General features: G+C 38.8%; 1 protein-coding gene across 2 annotated transcripts in view; it reads left to right on the top strand.

The window, feature by feature from the left end:
• Positions 1–14980, top strand: part of LOC146074490 (monocarboxylate transporter 2-like) — an 84122-nt gene extending 69142 nt beyond the window's left edge. For both annotated transcript variants that reach the window (XM_083182633.1, XM_083182632.1), the window contains exons 4-6: positions 2208–2351; positions 3739–4542; positions 8786–14980. In XM_083182633.1, coding sequence (XP_083038759.1) covers positions 2208–2351; positions 3739–4542; positions 8786–9039 — 1202 coding nt within the window. In that variant the 3' untranslated portion in view covers positions 9040–14980. The remainder of the gene's footprint in view (positions 1–2207; positions 2352–3738; positions 4543–8785) is intronic.
• Positions 14981–19091: the final 4111 nt, after the last annotated feature.

The raw sequence follows: 19091 nt of genomic DNA, 5'->3' as shown, positions 1-19091 counted from the left end.
TTGCTTATGCTCAATTTTTATTGAGTAATTGTGAATCTGTTTATCAAAGATTTTCAGTATGTCAAATTACAGGGCTATTTACCAACAAGTAATATCCTGCACTCAGGGGCAGAACTACTGGCGGTGCAGACGTTGCAGTGCACCGGGGCCCAAGCCAGTTCATGGGGCCCACTGCGGCACTGCTGTCTGCACCGCAAGCCAACGTTTCAGACGCCACAGATGTTGGGGATGTTGAGTGATTGGGATGCTGTGCACCACCGATTGGATCTCTGTTGTGGATCTGCGGCACTGCTCACTGACAGCCGTCACAGCCGCCATCACAATAGGGGCTGTGACGGCTGACTTCTAAGCTGTCTGTGATTGTGCAGCCTGCGCCGGGCCTGCACAGGCTATAGGATGGAGAACAGAGCCAGCTGCCTGCCACAGCTAACCTCCTCCTGCTCGGCTCCCAAGATGTGGCTACCAGAAGTAACCACTTCAAAGCAAAGATAAAGGATGTAAAGTGGGATATGAAGAAAGGGGGCAAGGAGGGATGTGTACAGGAATGGGATGTGTACAGGAATGTCAGGGACTGTCAGTGGCCACCAGATGGTCATATAGGATGGGGGGGGGTTATGGCATGTGTTGTCTATGGCCAGGATAGGTGGTTATTATTGGGTGTATATTGGGGACAGGAACTGAAGTGCAGGATTGATTGAAGGTAGTGGTATATAGAGTGTTTGTAGGAGATAGGGGGAGTAGGGTATGTTGTGGGTAGAGGGCTATGTGGTGCATGTGGGAAAACATGGGCAGTAGTAGTGTGTGGGTGGGTGGACAGGGGGAGTAGTGTAAGGGTATAGGGGTATGGTGATAGCTGTTAGGGGGTGTATGTGGGCTGTGAAGCGGTGACAAAGGAGGCAAAGAAGTGCAGGGGTAATGGACATGGAGAAGCAGTGGGATGGAGAGGTTCAATAGTGACAGAGAGGTGATGGGGTCGGAGAGGTGGAGGGAGTGAGAGTTGAAGGGGTGATGGGGGTGGAGAGGTGGAAGGAGTCAGAGATTCAGGGGTGATGGGGATGGAGAGGCGGGGGGAGTGAGAGATGCAGGGGTGAGAAGGATGGAGAGATGGCTACTCACCGTCCACCACCATGGCTCTGTGTGGTGTGTGCACAGCTCCTTGTCTTCTTAGTGGCTTAAACCAGCGCTGGTGGACATTTGATATATTGCTCCTGTCCACCAGCCTATCAGAGCTCACGGACCGGCAGACGCAGTTAGCGATTGGCTGACGGACAGCAAGCTTTAATTTGCTCACTAGCCTGCGCCAAATGTCTGTCAGCGATGGTATGAGCCGCTCAGCAGCATAGGAGCTGAACACATACAACACAGGGCCACTGCAAGCTCCTCCCCTCTTATATGGCTCTAAAATGGACATTGTTTAAGGGGCACTACTGGGGGAATTATGTGTAAGGGACATTACTGGGGGGTATAATATGTAATGGACTTTATGTTTGTGGCATAATGTGTAATGGGCCTTATGGTGTGTGTGTCTTAATGTGTATTGGGCAATACAGTGTGCGACAATGTGTAATGGGCTATACGGTGTGCGACTATGTGTAAGGGAAACTGCGGTGTGTGGCAATGTGTAATGGGCTGTGCGGTAATGGCCATTACAGTAGGAAACAATATGTAATAGGCATTATGGTGATTATGGTGTGTAACATAAAATGTAATGGGTACTGCAATGGGACAATGTGTAATTGGCATTATAGTGTATGACAATGTGTAATGGGCATTAGGGTGTACCTAATCCTGTCACAGTGTCTAAGGGGATCTTTCAGATTTCTATCCCCAGTAGGTCCTTTTTGTTGTCCTTTTACATCGCACAGGGGTGTGAGGGGCTCTACCTGGCTCAAAGTGTGCATGTGGCACTACTATGTGGTGTAATGTGAGTGTAATGGGGGGAGGGGCAAAACATATTTTTGCACCTGGGCCTACAGCTTGCTAGTTCCGCCTCTGCCTGCACTACACCATAGCCGCAAACTACCAATTATTGTTTATTGATCTTCTGCAAGTCATAAAATGACACCAATTGCTGGAGTGGTTGCTACCAATTTTTGCACATTTATAATAACTTTCATGCCTTAATCTTATTATTCTATAAAAATATTAAAATGACTGTTAATTGTTAATAATGTGCATGTCATTATTGCTTTATTACTTTACTATAGGTCCAATAAGCAGTATCCTGGTAAACAAGTATGGCAGTCGTCCAGTTGTATTAGCAGGAGGTTTACTATGCTCCTTGGGAATGATTTCTGCTTCTTTCTGCAACAGTGTCCTTGAGCTATACATATGCATTGGTGTTATTGGCGGTGAGTAACAAAGATTATCATCCATTACAGTAGTTACCTGTGTTGTTTATTAGGTAATGGGAAACTATGCCCCATTAGAACATACTTATATGTTAGTTGGGCGCCCACTATAGTTAGTACGCTCATACCCGCACTATCCATGCCTGTGTGGAGTTGATTTTATATAGTGTGGCGAGCGCCACACTGATCCCGAAGCCACTAATCCCGAAGCCACTTATCCCGAAGCCACTGATCCCGAAGCGTGGCGAGCGGACACGTAAAACTAAGCAAATAGCTTAGTGGGCGCCCAACTAACATATAAGTACCGAAAATAATGTTTTCATTTTGGAATGTTATATATACATCAATGATTATTCATAGATGTAAACTTAAGATATTACTCCAATAAATATATAAATTGAGACTTAAAAAAAATGGTCTTCATCCCATTGTGATCTAAAGCATAATAGTCATTTTTTTTTTACCTTATAATGATACTGTATATTAATAGCCCTACCTCCATTGATGATCAGTTTATGCCATTCAGTTCCATGTAGAACAAAGATTATGAAACTGTGCTACTGTATAATTTTAATTCCAAAGGGTTAAAGTATTACCATTTACATAATAGCAACATTTGGGGCAGATGAAAATATTATAACATTAAGGGGGGTTTTCAATGTGAGGGTCACGGCAGTCGAGCTTGCTCGACCGCCGTGACCCAGTCCCGTTCTCGGCCAGCTTGACCGAGAACATGCAGGTGGGATTCAATGTCCCGCCTGCCTGGGAGTGAGAAGGGGGCATGGCCGCGAGTTGCAGCCGGGAAAAGGTGAGCTGCAGCCGGCAACCCGTCACTTCCGGCCGTTCTCGGCAGAACGAGCCTGACAGCTTGTGCGGTCGGGCTTGTTCTGCCGAGATACTCTGCTCAATGCTGTTGGGAAAGACAGCATTGAATAGGGCCTGACGGGATATGCTCACTGGAGATTGAATACCTCCCTAAATGTAGCATAAGTGTAATGTCAATTAATAAATATATATATTTATGTTTAGAGTAGGATGTAATAGCATCCCAGTACAGGGCCTTGTGGGATGCTGGCCCAACTCAGACATTTTCATTAAAGGGGCACTCATTTGCAAGGCATGGTTTTGCCTTGTAAATGTTTACTCCTTTAAAAAATGTCAGAATTTGGCTGGTATACCGCTCAGCCGCTGAACTCAGATGCTATAACAACCAATGCTATATAAGTAAATATAGAAGTTCCATTCTCACAGTAGTTTTGTCCTGTTTTCATTTCCCCATAAAAGGGTTAATGCATGATTATTGCACATTTTTTGCACTTAGCACAATGTTGATTAGTGTTTGTTAATAATGCTTTATGATTTACCTAGGTTTTATTGTTTCTTGTAGGCTTTGGATTAGCTTTTAATCTTCAACCTTCTCTAACCATTATTGGAAAGTATTTTTTCAAAAAACGCCCAATTGCAAATGGACTGGCTATGGCAGGAAGCCCAGTATTTTTGAGCACATTAGCACCTCTAAATCAATTTCTGTTTAATAAATTTGGTTGGAGAGGGAGTTTTTTAATTTTAGGAGGGCTCCTATTAAACTGCTGTGTGGCTGGATGTTTCATGAGGCCAATTGGACCTAGACCAGTAAACAAAGACGTGGAGAAGGTGCAACAAAAAACTGAACAGAACCAAAACACAAAGTTGACAGTATACCAACATATTAACAAATATTTAGATCTATCACTTTTTAAACACAGGGGATTTCTTATATATTTATCTGGGAATGTCATCATGTTTGTTGGATTCTTCGCTCCAATTGTTTTCCTAGCACCCTATGCTAAGCATATGGGAATTGATCAGTATTCATCTGCATTTTTATTGTCCATTCTAGCTTTTGTAGATATGTTTGCAAGACCTACAATGGGAATAGTAGCAAACTCCAAATATGTTCGTCCAAAGATACAATATTTTTTCAGTTTTGCCATTTTGTATAATGGTATTTGCCATGTTTTGTGCCCGTTAGCTAATGACTACACTGGATTAGTGATCTACGCAGTGTTTTTTGGCTTTGCCTTTGGCATGGTAAGCAGTGTATTGTTTGAAACATTAATGGACCTTGTGGGAGCAGCAAGATTCTCAAGTGCTGTTGGACTGGTAACCATTGTGGAATGTATCCCGGTTCTCATTGGGCCACCTTTGGGAGGTAAGAATGTCTATATCTTTCTCAAATTTTTTATGATATGAAGCAAAAATATATATCTAGCATTCCGTCTATAAAAATAAAAATATAATATTCAGAGATAATGGTTACATATACCTGCGTAGGTGTATAATATGCTCCAAGCCACGTCAAGGCTTCTCTGTATATTAGGGGTCCCTAGCGCTATAGCTACATGTCAATCCTGTTTACCTAAGGGAATTCCTCATATATACACTGGTTAATCATTGTGTTAGCTGCACCAAGCTGGAAGGGAGACATTCACTGAGGTAATTTATACAGGTCAATTATACAGGTAAAATATTCTCAACAATGTTGTCAGCTAAACATCCATGGTTCCTTTGTAGAACACTCATCCTACTGCCACATATCCCTCACCCTAGCATTGACAAGTCAGGCAATGGTGACATAACACTCAGTGCAAATTTGTTGGGCAGGGTATTCACATTTTCATGTAAAATCCTAGGCCTATGCTTTACTGTAAACCTAAAAGTCTGTACTGCTAAGAACCACTTGATAACCTTGTTCACCTCCCAGTTGCTCTGCATCAATTGTAATCGTCCATTTTCTGTGTGACAACACAGCCAGCGCGTTGTGTCGCACAGTGGTAAAAGACACGCAGTTACTTTCCTAGCCCTGGTCCCTTTTATTTTCCTACAGAACTGCCTTCCTGATTATATGCTTCAGGGTCCAATTAAACCTCTACACTTGTCCATCCATTTGTTGATGGTAAACAGATGTGCATAAAGTTTTTACCCCTAGCAACTGACACAAATCCCACATTAGCCTTGACATGAAAGACATACTGTACCCAGGAGGAATTTCCTTAGTTATTTTCAAATGGGTATCAAATCATACTGGTGGCCTTGAGCCAACTTTTCTAGGGGTCCAACCAAATCCATGACAATTTGTTCAAAGGGCATCTGTATAAATGGTAGTGGAGTAACAATGGGCCAGTATCAAGGATTATGGCAGGTTTTCTGGCAAATGTGTATGAAAAACTACACTGTTTCCCCCAGCACACTGAATTATATCGGTAACCAGATTTAAGCACTACATGATAATAGAATTCAAAGATCTTGGTTACAAACTTTAAATTTGTGCAAATATGTGAATAAGCCCCGAAGCCATCGTCAAGGCTTCTCTGTGTATTGGGGATCTCTATTGGGTACTTGTTTCCTAGCACGGCCACAATCGTGAGTAATCGTGTCCCTTACTTAAGGGACACGATTACCCACGATGGACCCGATTTCTTTTGAAATCAGGTCCATTTTGCCGGCTAGGATAAAATATCGGGGGCATCGCGTCGGTCGGGACCATTAACATTGGTCCCGACGCGACCGACGCGATGCCCCCGATATTTCCATAGACTTCAATGTTAAAAAATATTTTAACATTGAAATCTTGTCGGGAAAGGTAAAATATCGGGGGCATCGCGTCGGTCGGGACCATTAACATTGGTCCCGACGCGATGCGACGCGATGCCCCCGATTTTTGCATAGGATTCAATGTTAAAAAAATTTTTAACATTGAAATGGTGTAAAAATGTCAAAAAATGTGAAATGGGTCCATATGACCCATTTCACATTATAGATGTCCCCGTCGTCGCCCCACGATAGACGCCAACCCGAAGCGTGGCGAGCGCAGCGAGGCCGCGAGGGGCGGCGGTACGCGTCCTCCGACCTTTTCATGCCCTACTATCCACTAGGGCGTGGAGTGAGAATAGAATAGTGTGGCGAGCGCAGCGAGCCACCGAGCCCGAAGCGTGGCGAGCGGACGCGGATACCTTCACAGTTATACGCGTCCCCTTGCGGGCTTCACAGGTGTCCGTGGCGACGCGGACACCTGTGAAGCCCGCGAAGGGACGCGTTTACCTGTGAAGGTATCCGCGTCCCCTCGCGGGGCTCGCTGCGCTCGCCACGCTTCGGGCTCGGTGGCTCGCTGCGCTCGCCACACTATTCTATTCTCACTCCACGCCCTAGTGGATAGTAGGGCATGAAAAGGTCGGAGGACGCGTACCGCCGCCCCTCGCGGGCTCGCTGCGCTCGCCACGCTTCGGGTATGCGTCTATCGTGGGCTGCTGTTTACGCGCTTCAATTGGGGGGGTTGGGAATTTTTTTCATTGAATACAATGTAAAATTGGGTCCCAGGGACCCAATTTACATTGGATTCAATGAAAAAAATCGGGTCAAAAATCGGTCGGTCGCGTCGATCGCATCGCATGCGACCAAATCGCATGCGATGCGATCGACCCGATTTTTTTCAGCACGACCACCCCGATCTTAATCGGTGTGGCCGTGCTAGGAAACAAGTACCCTCTATTGCTATATCTAGGTGCAGGCTGCAGCACCCCAAAAGTTCAATATAAGACAGAAAGCCCAGAGCAGCACACCAGTGAAAAAAACTGTGTTAAAAATAATGTAATTAAAATATTATATATTTCTGGAAAATGGGGCAATTCTGGCAAAAAATTTCCTGTCCATGTGTTCCCTGGCCAATAAACCCTATGTAGGACCCTCTCCAGTGTTTTGACCTCACCCAGCTTCCCATCACCCCAACATGGGTATGTGCTGCTTTTAAAATCGGTCATGTACTTGAGGCACTACTAGCCGTTCCACAACTTCTGTACAGTACTAAGTGGTCAAATTACTTATTGTTAAGTCTTACCTATACATGCTTTGTATTGAAGGGAAGTGCTGTCTCCTCCTGACACCAGTGAGGGAATTATTATATTTACAAGAATTCTTTTTTAGTAAAGTATCATAATTGTAAACTCAGTGTATAAAATTATATCAGAATTATATTGTGGCATTAAATGTGAGTTCTTAGAGGAATTTGAACCATTATATAAGCCTGTCTGCTGAAGGACATAACATGATTAACTTTAAATTCCTGGAGCCCAAGAGAACATTGTGTTGAAAGATATGAAACTCATCAAATGAAAATCTTTTGCAAGATTCATGTGTTTAAGATCAAGGATATTTTGCATAAAATATAAGCTAGACATACAGTATGCAGAAAGTAAGCAATTTTATAAAATTTACATAAAGCTAGTACAGCAAAAATGATTATATAATATACAGGTACTGTAGTATCCAAATATATTATGTACCATAGAACAATCAAATAAATTCATCATGAAACCGCATTGATTGTTTCAAAATCCCTATTGCTGACAATCACATACATTAGGTTAATTTTTTAAGAAGCCAATTATCATACAGTACCTACAGCACTGTATGCCTTTGATCAATAACAGAATAGCACAGTATCCAGAAGTCTATACATGTACATGGACAATACATAAACTCCATGCAGATAGCCTTGGTCAGAATCTAGCTCAAGGCCTTTGTGCTTTGAAGCAGTAGTATTAACCACTATGATGTCATGTCACTGAAGAATATGGAGAATATAATAAATATTACAAAATATTTATAAGCAGGTAAATTTTACATCGCTCGGTATGCAGAGTTGCAAACATGAAAAGGTTTAGTAAAGACATTTCCTAATTTATTGACTGCTACATCTGGTCCAACCACTTTACTTGTACTTACTGTAATAGCAAATACAAGATGTGACAGCGCTAAAGTACAGTGGTTCAAGGGGGCAGCTGAACCGGAGTGGTAAAATACTCCTAAGTGGATTGCAGAAAAGGTTAATTGGTTCTGCGCTCACCCTCTAGGTGTGTGAGTGTCAGGTGAAGAATGGCTAGTACTCAGTGTTGTTAGCAATCATGAAGATTATTTATTTATATAAAGGTACAGAGTAAAAGAAGGTGAAGAAGGGGGGGGGGGTTTCTGTGTGTAAACATACCAGAGGGGTGGAGGTGCCACACCAATGCCAGTGGGTCAGCTCTCACTAGTGTGTGTCTGCTGACCGCTGGTGGTATGACAGGGGTGGAGAGAGGGTATGGGATGATAAGCTGGCTGTCTGTGAGTGGGCAACAGAGCACAGAAGCCTGGGGATGGGATGGGAAGCAAGTCTCTTGAAGAAAAACTAAAGTAACTAAAGTATGTGCTGCACATACTTTTTGTGCTAGATCTCATCTCATCGCAAAACCGAGATGCAATGAGATGCAATATTGTATGCAATATTGTATACAATAATTGTATCGTGTATGGGCACCTTATGATACATTTTTTTTAAAATAGGCTTTTCAATAATAGCTGAGTGTCAATAGATGTGATAGAACATATTTAACAAAAAATATATATTTCTTGTCTTTCAGGTTGGTTGGTGGACATAACTGGAAACTATAAATATATGTACTTCGTATGTGGCATAATTGTGATCGTTGCAAGTATATGGTTATTTATTGGAAATGCCATTAATTACAGACTACTAGCAAAGGAAAAGTTGGCAAATGACGCAAAAAAACCTGAAAAAGAGACAGAACCTTTGAAGAGCCCAGAACCCATTGATGTTATTAAAAAGCAATCCAATGCAGATAAAAATTTAAATGATAGGGAAACTAGTATATAAAATAAACTGGTATTAATATGATTTATTTTTGTACACCTAACACAAAAAAGTATCATACAAAATGGTATGCTGATTAATGGTACTGTTAGTTTTATCAGATAACATTGAATGAACCTAAATCACTTACCATCTACAAAAATTAAAAGTACCAAACTTCAGGGAAATACTGTAGGTGTGCATTTGACTTATCTTGCTAAATACAACCAAATCCACTTTCTTTATATTGAAAATGCTAAGGAATATGTTACTACATTTTTTTGTTTTATAATATTGTTATATAAAAAATATACTGTCTTATGTTTTGAAAAAAAAATGTTTTTATTTAACAGCATTTTGCATTTATTATTTGTACTATTTTAAGAACTACAAAATAACTTAGAATGTATTTCTTATAAGAATTTTAATTATATGTAAATGGTTTCATATTTGAAATATTTAGATATTTAGATTGATAGCTCTCACAAGCTGTATACTCTTTCTTTATTTGCTTTTCTTTCCCTCAAACCATGATCTCAACCCCACTACTTGTAATGCCACCAAACCTTTTGAGTTCTTCCATGTTAATGCTTATTTGGGTATTATGACTGCTAATAATAGCAATGTTTTATGAACCTTATTCATGTTCTGCAAGTCACTTCTTGTTTTGTGCATACTGTTTCTGTTTATATATTTTTTAAGGCACTGTGGACCCCTTGTGGCAACATATAAATAAAGGATAGTAGGAATCATCATCATCATCATCATCTACCAGTGAAAAAATAATGTTGAAAAATCAAATCAATTATAGTATTGGTTAGCACACCAACTATTTTATAGGCCACAGTCATAATTTTTTCAGGAAATAAAATATTTAGCTAAACAAATGCATATTCAGGGTTGTGTACTACACTTACAAAAGTACTCCATTTATTCCAAATTAGAGTAAATAAATTATTTTTTATAAAATAGTTTTATGTGCTGTACTGAACCTTAGATTAAAATAGACATTTAGCAATAAAGCAAAAAATGTAACTTTTTATTTTATTAATTTACTTTGAAGACCTCAATGGGGGAATTTGATAGGAGAGATTCAGAAAGTGAGAGATTTGGGAAGAAATCTCCAGGTTTTTTAAAGCGGCAATCATTTTCACTTCAAAATCAAACTGGTTTTGCAGTGTAAATGATTGGCACTTTAAAAAACCTGGAGAATTCTTACCAAATCTCTCACTTTCTGAATCTCTCATCCTATAAAATTTCACCCACTATGTGCAAATGATGCATAGCTTTATAACTCACAGTTTATCAAGACATATTAAAATATATATATGTAAACTAGCATTTCCACGTGACTTTGATTGCATGGATGTCTTCGGGAAAAGGCTTAAGAAACCTGCGAGTACCAAGTGTCTGGTTTTTCCTTTATTGCTTCTCTCTTTATTAAGTATCCCCTAGATGTATCTAGGGCAGACTACAGCTGATATCATAGATATCTAAATTTCCCTAAGAATTCCAGCCCTGGGCTTACCAGTTAGGGGTTGGTTGCCATTATGACTCTTTGTTCCCTTGCTATAGCATCAAGCCCCCAGTTGGTTCAGCCTAGTGTGGGTTATTTTAAAATAGGGGGATTCAAATACATAACCAGCTCAGCAAAACTTGCTTGCCACTGGCAGGTCTATTGTTTAGACAGTTTTAACATGAGCTTCGTGGTATATTAAATCATGTGTTTCCATTCTTTAAGATAGGTTCTTAAGATAAAAAAAACGAGACAATAATCTAAGATGTAATAAAGTCAATTTGATTAGTTATTTTTTGGCTTCACCTTTTAAAAATTCATGGATTGGAAAACAGATGGAGTGGCCTAAAAGGGTAAAAAAACAACAGTTTTTTTACACCTTAATAGTATTTATTATGAAATGAATTGCTGGCATGCGTTGTGGATTGCGCAAAGTTGAACAGCAATGGACAAAGTTAATCATTAAATTTGTTAGCAATGTATTAGAGAAATGCTGTATGAACTTCAACGAAAAGGGCAAGTGGACTAAGAGAGTTAGGATAAAGTAGAGTAGAATACATAGAGAATAAAACAAACTTTAAAACCTTTTACTTTTTTATTAGACAGCCTTCGAGTACTTAAACAGCTGTATAGTTGGGTATTTCTTTATCAACATATTGTATGTTTGTATGGACATTTATTAAAAAGAACTTTCTTGAAAATAGAGGTTAACAAACTGTACACTGTAAAAGTTGCTTGAAACAATAGTTCATTTTTTGTGAGTTATCTTTTACTATTAAACCATGTGTAGATGTTTGGAATATGATGTAGATATATTTCTTCACAAATGTAACATAGAATCATATTATTCTATGCAGTATTCTATGCAGTTTCATTTTTTGCATGTTTTAGTTGGGGCACCAGTGCTGCTGGTTGCCCTCTCTCAAGTTGCCTCTGAAAAACATAAATGTATATTTGATAATATTTATTTTATATAAAAATATTAGTTTTCACTACTTTTCAGATACTTACTTGAACCTCTGTTTTTGAGAATTGTATCTGTAGAAATGCTGGTAAGTATGTAAATATATGTAAGTGTACAATTTTAATTGTTTTCCTGTCCTCCACTTTTTGAAAATCATTTTTATTTGTCAAATATTTTTTTTGTATTCACCTTTTTATACTGCAAGCCGTTTTTGAGGGCTGAGTGGTGATTTTGATGTATGTTGATCTCTTTTGGAGGCTTAACCAGATTGTCTGATTCACTTTCAAACCACAGTAAATGCAGGAAAAAATGTTCATGTGTTTTCTACAAATTAAAACTTAAATAATAACAGTACTGTAGTGTATAGTGTTTTTTGAGCTGATATATTTTTTAATGGTATTTTCTATTTTTTTTTTTTCATTTGGGGAAGTAACACTCTTATTAGAGGAAAGCACTATAGAAAATTATAATAAAACAATCTGTTCCATTTGTGCTCTTTTTCATATTTAGGATTTATTTAAAATAATGCAAGTTTAATTTTAGTCACTTGAGAATAATTTGGCAGGCATGATTTCTAAGCATTTTCTTTGAATTTTGGTCTTGGAAGCTGCTATTAGTTTTTACAAAATTACATAAAAAATGTATGTATTTTTTACATGCAGTTAACCCTACATTTCTACTTCATCTTTCCATTGGCTGTTCTCACATTTTATCTGTAAAGTCTTTTTCTTGTAATATGTGTTGGATTAAGTAACTAATGTTAAATGGTTACAACAATGAACAATGAGACCACTGCCAATCAGATTAAGTAGAAGTATTTAGCCTACATTAAGTTACCATTGCTACAAATTGAGCGCTTGATATGGGGAGTAGTCCAATAGCAGCTGCTTTGATTGTGGGTAGTCAAACCTCACATAAATCCAAAAAGGACACATTACTATGCAAATGTTGAATGCACATGTACATATAAAGCAGGGCTACATTGCTACATTGTTTTTATATACATTTTTATGGCTAATTAAAAACGGTTTATTCATTACATTTGACTCAGTGCTGCTTTATATGCACATGTGCATTCCACATTTGCATAGTAATTTGTCATTTTAAGTAGAAGTATTCAAGTATTAATGTATTCATAGCAGATTTAGTGTTTAATGTAATTATTAAAATATATTTAATAATTTAGTCATGAATTACAAAATTGCCAAATTGCATTTTTTTGTCACATCAAAAACTGTTATGTGCTCCTGGCTAATGCAGTTTACAGGTAAAGATGTTGGCACCAGCTGACTTGAATCAGGTCATAGGTGCCGAAGATTGCTCACTTTAGTTAAAAAAAAACTTTGTACAGGATTTGCACATCTAGGGAGTTTCCCTGTTTTACTTATGGGTGTAAAATGGCTTATTGCAGTGTTTATAAGTAAGTGCTGGAATTCCAGGTGTGCACCTTTTACCTTTAGCCTTTTACAGTCCAATTTTTTTTGCAATTCAAACAGTTTGTTTAAATTAATTGTCATTTTTTAATTAAAAAAATGGCCTTCATTGAAATTGACGACGATGTTCTTATTTTAAGTGGCTGTCCATTGGATCTGCTACTAGCGCTAGGGCTGTTGAACCTGACTAGACGTTGAACTTGAAAGGGTTAATGGGCTGTATTTCTTACTTTTCAGATGCACTTTTAAGAAATGCACATTTTAAAGCACAATTGTGCCAATGCAACAAAAACCTTTACACCCACAAGATTGGCACATGTAACACATACTATCCAGATGTTCCCTTAATCTCACAGTTAATTTAATGCATACATGATTCTAATTAAAAAAGGATTGTAGGATAAAAAATAAATATATAGTATAGGTTCCTAAAGTATTTTTTTGGACTTATACACACTGTTTTTAATGTTTCCATAATATGTATTTTCTGTGTGTTCTCAGAACTGCAAAGGTAATGTAGCCACATACTGATTTTATGGAGGTAATATGTATATTGTGAATCAGGGAATCCATACATGCTATCTATTAAATAAATAAAGTTGTGGCAAATGTATTGTGTACAAAGGGTTCATGACTAATCAGCCTGTTTGTGAGGGATGGGCCCATGTGCAAAAATATAATTTGGGCCCCCTCCTCTACCACAACCCAATAAGTCAATTGCTGATAGTGGCAGCAATGGGCCCCTTGGTCCTAAGGGGCGCGGTACAATGAACCTGCTGCACCAATGGTAGTTCCACTTCTTTTTTTAGGTTTCATCCTTGCTACTCTACTCAGTTCCAAATCATTTCACATTGAGGGACAGATTCTCTAAGCTTCAAAAGTGATAAAATGGAGAGTGATAAACAGCCAGCCAATCAGCTCCTGCCTGCCATGTTACAGACTGTGTTTGAAAAATGTGAGGCAGGAGCTGATTGGCTGGCTTTTTATAACTATCCATTTTATCACTTATGAAGCTTAGAGAATCTGGCCCTTTGTTTGTATTCTACTTTGCTTTATGGTGTTGTTAGAATAAGTCTCAGAACACTTACGGACAAATTCTGTACAAAGTTATATGGAAAAAATGATGAATAAAACAAATATTTTGCAGAACAGATTTAAAAATGTTCTTTATCTCTACTATCTTTGTACCAGCTCAAAATATCTTCCTTTAGCACATGTGATTTATAGTCATAGTGAGAAAAATATATTGCCATGTAATTTTTGCATATGCAGTAAAGCTATGCACTCATAGAAGCTTGCTGTCAGCAAATATTTACATAATGAAACTCAGGTAAATATAAAATAGTTATTCACTTCAAGGTTCAGGGTAGTGCACTTTAATTAATGTCCTATTTTTCTTCTCACCAAATCTAAGAAACAGTTTAAATATGTTTGGTTTTACTGTTTTATACTTTAATTTTAACATAAAGTAATTTTTATCAAAATAAATATATGTCTGAATCTATGTAACCATAAGAAAGTTATTTAATAATTGAAATAAGTTATAAAAAAATAAACTTTGTAATTTGCAATTTGCGCATTGTATAGTAAATATTATTGCAGTATAAATTACAATTTGTCGATCAATTGTGTTAAATATAGTATGTATCCATTGTGCAAAAATTGTTCTGTTTATGTTATATTTGTCATTGGGAGTGCTGTAACTATTTATACAGTAATTGATGTAAGTGGTTCTCAACCCTATACTTAAAGGACACTATTATGTCATGTTTTCTGCTCTTTCAGAACAATAGATGAATTATTGATCATTATAACAAAATAATACTTTCACAAAACTTGAACAGAAGTTGTGCCTAGAGGACAGGTTTGAGAACTGCATAGTTATGTTACAATGTGTTAAATTAATGTAACACTATAATCCATCACCATTTTTTTTTTAGATGATCATAATAATGTATTAAAATGCTATTGTTAAGACATGGCCTGGTTTATTTAAATTTGAATATATATCACTTCACAAAACAATAGTATTAAATTATTTTGTTACACATACTTATATGACTATTGATTATTATTTTTGGGGTGTTTTCCCAGCAACCTATTTGTTTTCTAATTCTACCATAATCACATATTTACCAGCTGCAATAATGTGGGATGAAGTAGATATTATAATAAAATGCTTTAACCCCTTCCTGACAGAGCCAGTTTTTGCGTTCCTGACAGAGCCCTTTTTTCAAATCTGACATGTCTCACTTAAGTGGGGATAACTTTTTTTTGCTTTTACTTATCCCAGTGATTTTGAGATTGTTTTTTCGTGACACATTGTACTTCAAATTAGTGGTAAATTTGGGTCGATACAGTCTGTGTTTTTTTGTGAAAAATACCAAAATGTCGTAAAAAAATGGAAAATTTAGCAATTTGCAAAATGTTAAATTTTCTGCTTGTGAGACAAATAATCATACCACTCAAAATAGTTAATAACTAACATAGACCATATGTCTACTTTATGTTTCCATCATTATTTCAACTTCCTTTTAATTTTTTTGGACACTAGGAGGCTTACAATATGAATAGCAAATTCTAAAATTTTCAAGAAAATTTCAAACACTGATTTTTTTAGGGACCAGTTCAGTTCTGATGTGACTTTGAGGGACTTGTATGTGAGACACCCCCATAAATGATACCATTTCAAAAACTGCACCCCTCACAGTATTCAAAACAGCATTTTGGAAGTTTGTTAACCCTTTAGGTGTTTCACAGGAATTAAAACAAAGTGCAGGTGAAATTTCAAAATTTCATTTTTTTTGCAGATTTGCAATTTTAATACATTTTTCTAAGGAACACAGTACATTTTACTAGAGAAATGTGACTAAAAATTGATTCCCCCAATTCTTTTGTTTTCATAAATATCCTATATGTGGCCCTAGAGTGCACGTTGACCAAACCACAGGCTTCATAATAGAAGGAGCACCTACTTGATTTTGGAGCCTCCTTTTTATGAGATTATTTTTTAGGCACCATGTAGGTTTCTAGGCACCATAAGATGCTAAAAGTTAGGAACCCCCCCACAAGTGACCCCATTTTGCAAACTACACCCCTCAGGGAATTCATCTAGGGGTATAGTGTACATTTCAAACCCCCAGGGGTTTCACCAATTGTGGTACAACTGGGCAGTGAAAATGAAAAATTATTTTTTTTACACAAAAATGCAGTTCTGGCTCCAAATTTGTCATTTTCAGAAGGTATGAAGGAGACAAAGCACCCCAAAATCTGTGCCCCAATTTCTCCCGAGTACGGCAATGCCTCACATGTGACCAAAAAATACCATTTGGGTGCATGGCAGGACTCAGAAGGGAAGGAGTGATTTTTGGATTTTGCAGCTCAGATTCTGGTGGAATTTTGGTGGGTGCTATGTCGCATTAGCAAGACCCCCCAAGCACCAATACAGTGGAACCCCCCCACAAGTGACCCCATTTTGCAAACTACACCCCTCAGGGAATTCATCTAGGGGTATAGTGTACATTTCAAACCCCCAGGGGTTTCACCAATTTTGATACAAGTGGGCAGTGAAAATGAAAAATTACATTTTTTTACACAAAAATGCAGTTCTGGCTCAAAATTTTTCATTTTCAGAAGGTATGAAGAAGAAAAAGCACCCCAAAATCTGTGCCCCAATTTCTCCCGAGTACGGCAATGCCTCACATGTGACCAAAAAATACCAGTTGGGTGCATGGCAGAACTCAGAAGGGAAGGAGTGATTTTTGGATTTTGCAGCACAGATTTTGGTGGAATGAATGGTGGGTGCTATGTTGCACCAATACAGTGGAACCCCCCCACAAGTCACCCCATTTTGCAAAGTACACCCCTCAGGGAATTCATCTAGGGGTATAGTGTACATTTCAAACCCCCAGGGGTTTCACCAATTTTGATACAAGTGGGCAGTGAAAATGAAAAATTACATTTTTTTACACAAAAATGCAGTTCTGGCTCAAAATTTTTCATTTTCAGAAGGTATGAAGGAGAAAAAGCACCCCAAAATATGTGCCCCAATTTCTTCCGAGTACGGCAATGCCTCACATGTGACCAAAAAATACCAGTTGGGTGCATGGCAGGACTCAGAAGGGAAGGAGTGATTTTTGGATTTTGCAGCTCAGATTCTGGTGGAATTTTGGTGGGTGCTATGTCGCATTAGCAAGACCCCCCAAGCACCAATACAGTGGAACCCCCCCACAAGTGACCCCATTTTGCAAACTACACCCCTCAGGGAATTCATCTAGGGGTATAGTGTACATTTCAAACCCCCAGGGGTTTCACCAATTTTGATACAAGTGGGCAGTGAAAATGAAAAATTACATTTTTTACACAAAAATGCAGTTCTGGCTCAAAATTTTTCATTTTCAGAAGGTATGAAGGAGAAAAAGCACCCCAAAATCTGTGCCCCAATTTCTCCCGAGTACGGCAATGCCTCACATGTGACCAAAAAATACCATTTGGGTGCATGGCAGGACTCAGAAGGGAAGGAGTGATTTTTGGATTTTGCAGCTCAGATTCTGGTGGAATTTTGGTGGGTGCTATGTCGCATTAGCAAGACCCCCCAAGCACCAATACAGTGGAACTTCCCCACAAGTGACCCCATTTTGCAAACTACACCCCTCAGGGAATTCATCTAGGGGTACAGTGTACATTTCAAACCCCCAGGGGTTTCACCAATTTTGATACAAGTGGGCAGTGAAAATGAAAAATTACATTTTTTTACACAAAAATGCAGTTCTGGCTCAAAATTTTTCATTTTCAGAAGGTATGAAGGAGAAAAAGCACCCCAAAATCTGTGCCCCAATTTCTCCCGAGTACGGCAATGCCTCACATGTGACCAAAAAATACCAGTTGGGTGCATGGCAGGACTCAGAAGGGAAGGAGTGATTTTTGGATTTTGCAGCACGGATTTTGGTGGAATGAATGGTGGGTGCTATGTTGCACCAATACAGTGGAACCCCCCCACAAGTCACCCCATTTTGCAAAGTACACCCCTCAGGGAATTCATCTAGGGGTATAGTGTACATTTCAAACCCCCAGGGGTTTCACCAATTTTGATACAAGTGGGCAGTGAAAATGAAAAATTACATTTTTTTACACAAAAATGCAGTTCTGGCTCAAAATTTTTCATTTTCAGAAGGTATGAAGGAGAAAAAGCACCCCAAAATATGTGCCCCAATTTCTCCCGAGTACGGCAATGCCTCACATGTGACCAAAAAATACCAGTTGGGTGCATGGCAGGACTCAGAAGGGAAGGAGTGATTTTTGGATTTTGCAGCTCAGATTCTGGTGGAATTTTGGTGGGTGCTATGTCGCATTAGCAAGACCCCCCAAGCACCAATACAGTGGAACCCCCCCACAAGTGACCCCATTTTGCAAACTACACCCCTCAGGGAATTCATCTAGGGGTATAGTGTACATTTCAAACCCCCAGGGGTTTCACCAATTTTGATACAAGTGGGCAGTGAAAATGAAAAATTACATTTTTTACACAAAAATGCAGTTCTGGCTCAAAATTTTTCATTTTCAGAAGGTATGAAGGAGAAAAAGCACCCCAAAATCTGTGCCCCAATTTCTCCCGAGTACGGCAATGCCTCACATGTGACCAAAAAATACCATTTGGGTGCATGGCAGGACTCAGAAGGGAAGGAGTGATTTTTGGATTTTGCAGCTCAGATTCTGGTGGAATTTTGGTGGGTGCTATGTCGCATTAGCAAGACCCCCCAAGCACCAATACAGTGGAACCCCCCCACAAGTGACCCCATTTTGCAAACTACACCCCTCAGGGAATTCATCTAGGGGTATAGTGTACATTTCAAACCCCCAGGGGTTTCACCAATTTTGATACAACTGGGCAGTGAAAATGAAAAATTAAATTTTTTTACACAAAAATGCAGTTCTGGCTCAAAATTTTTCATTTTCAGAAGGAATGAAGGAGACAAAGCACCCCAAAATCTGTGCCCCAATTTCTCCCGAGTACGGCAATGCCTCATGTGTGACCAAAAAGTGGCAGGACTCAGAAGGGAAGGAGTGATATTTGGATTTTGCAGCACAAATTCTGGTGGAATGATGGTGGGTGCTATGTCGCATTAGCAAGACCCCCAAAGCACCAATACAGTGGAACCCCCCC

This window comes from Crinia signifera, chromosome 4, assembly GCF_055691185.1.
Source record: "Crinia signifera chromosome 4, ASM5569118v1, whole genome shotgun sequence".
NCBI classification, from domain to species: Eukaryota; Metazoa; Chordata; class Amphibia; order Anura; family Myobatrachidae; genus Crinia; species Crinia signifera.
Note: the sequence above shows the minus strand (reverse complement) of the source record. Positions and strands in the feature narration are given on the sequence as shown.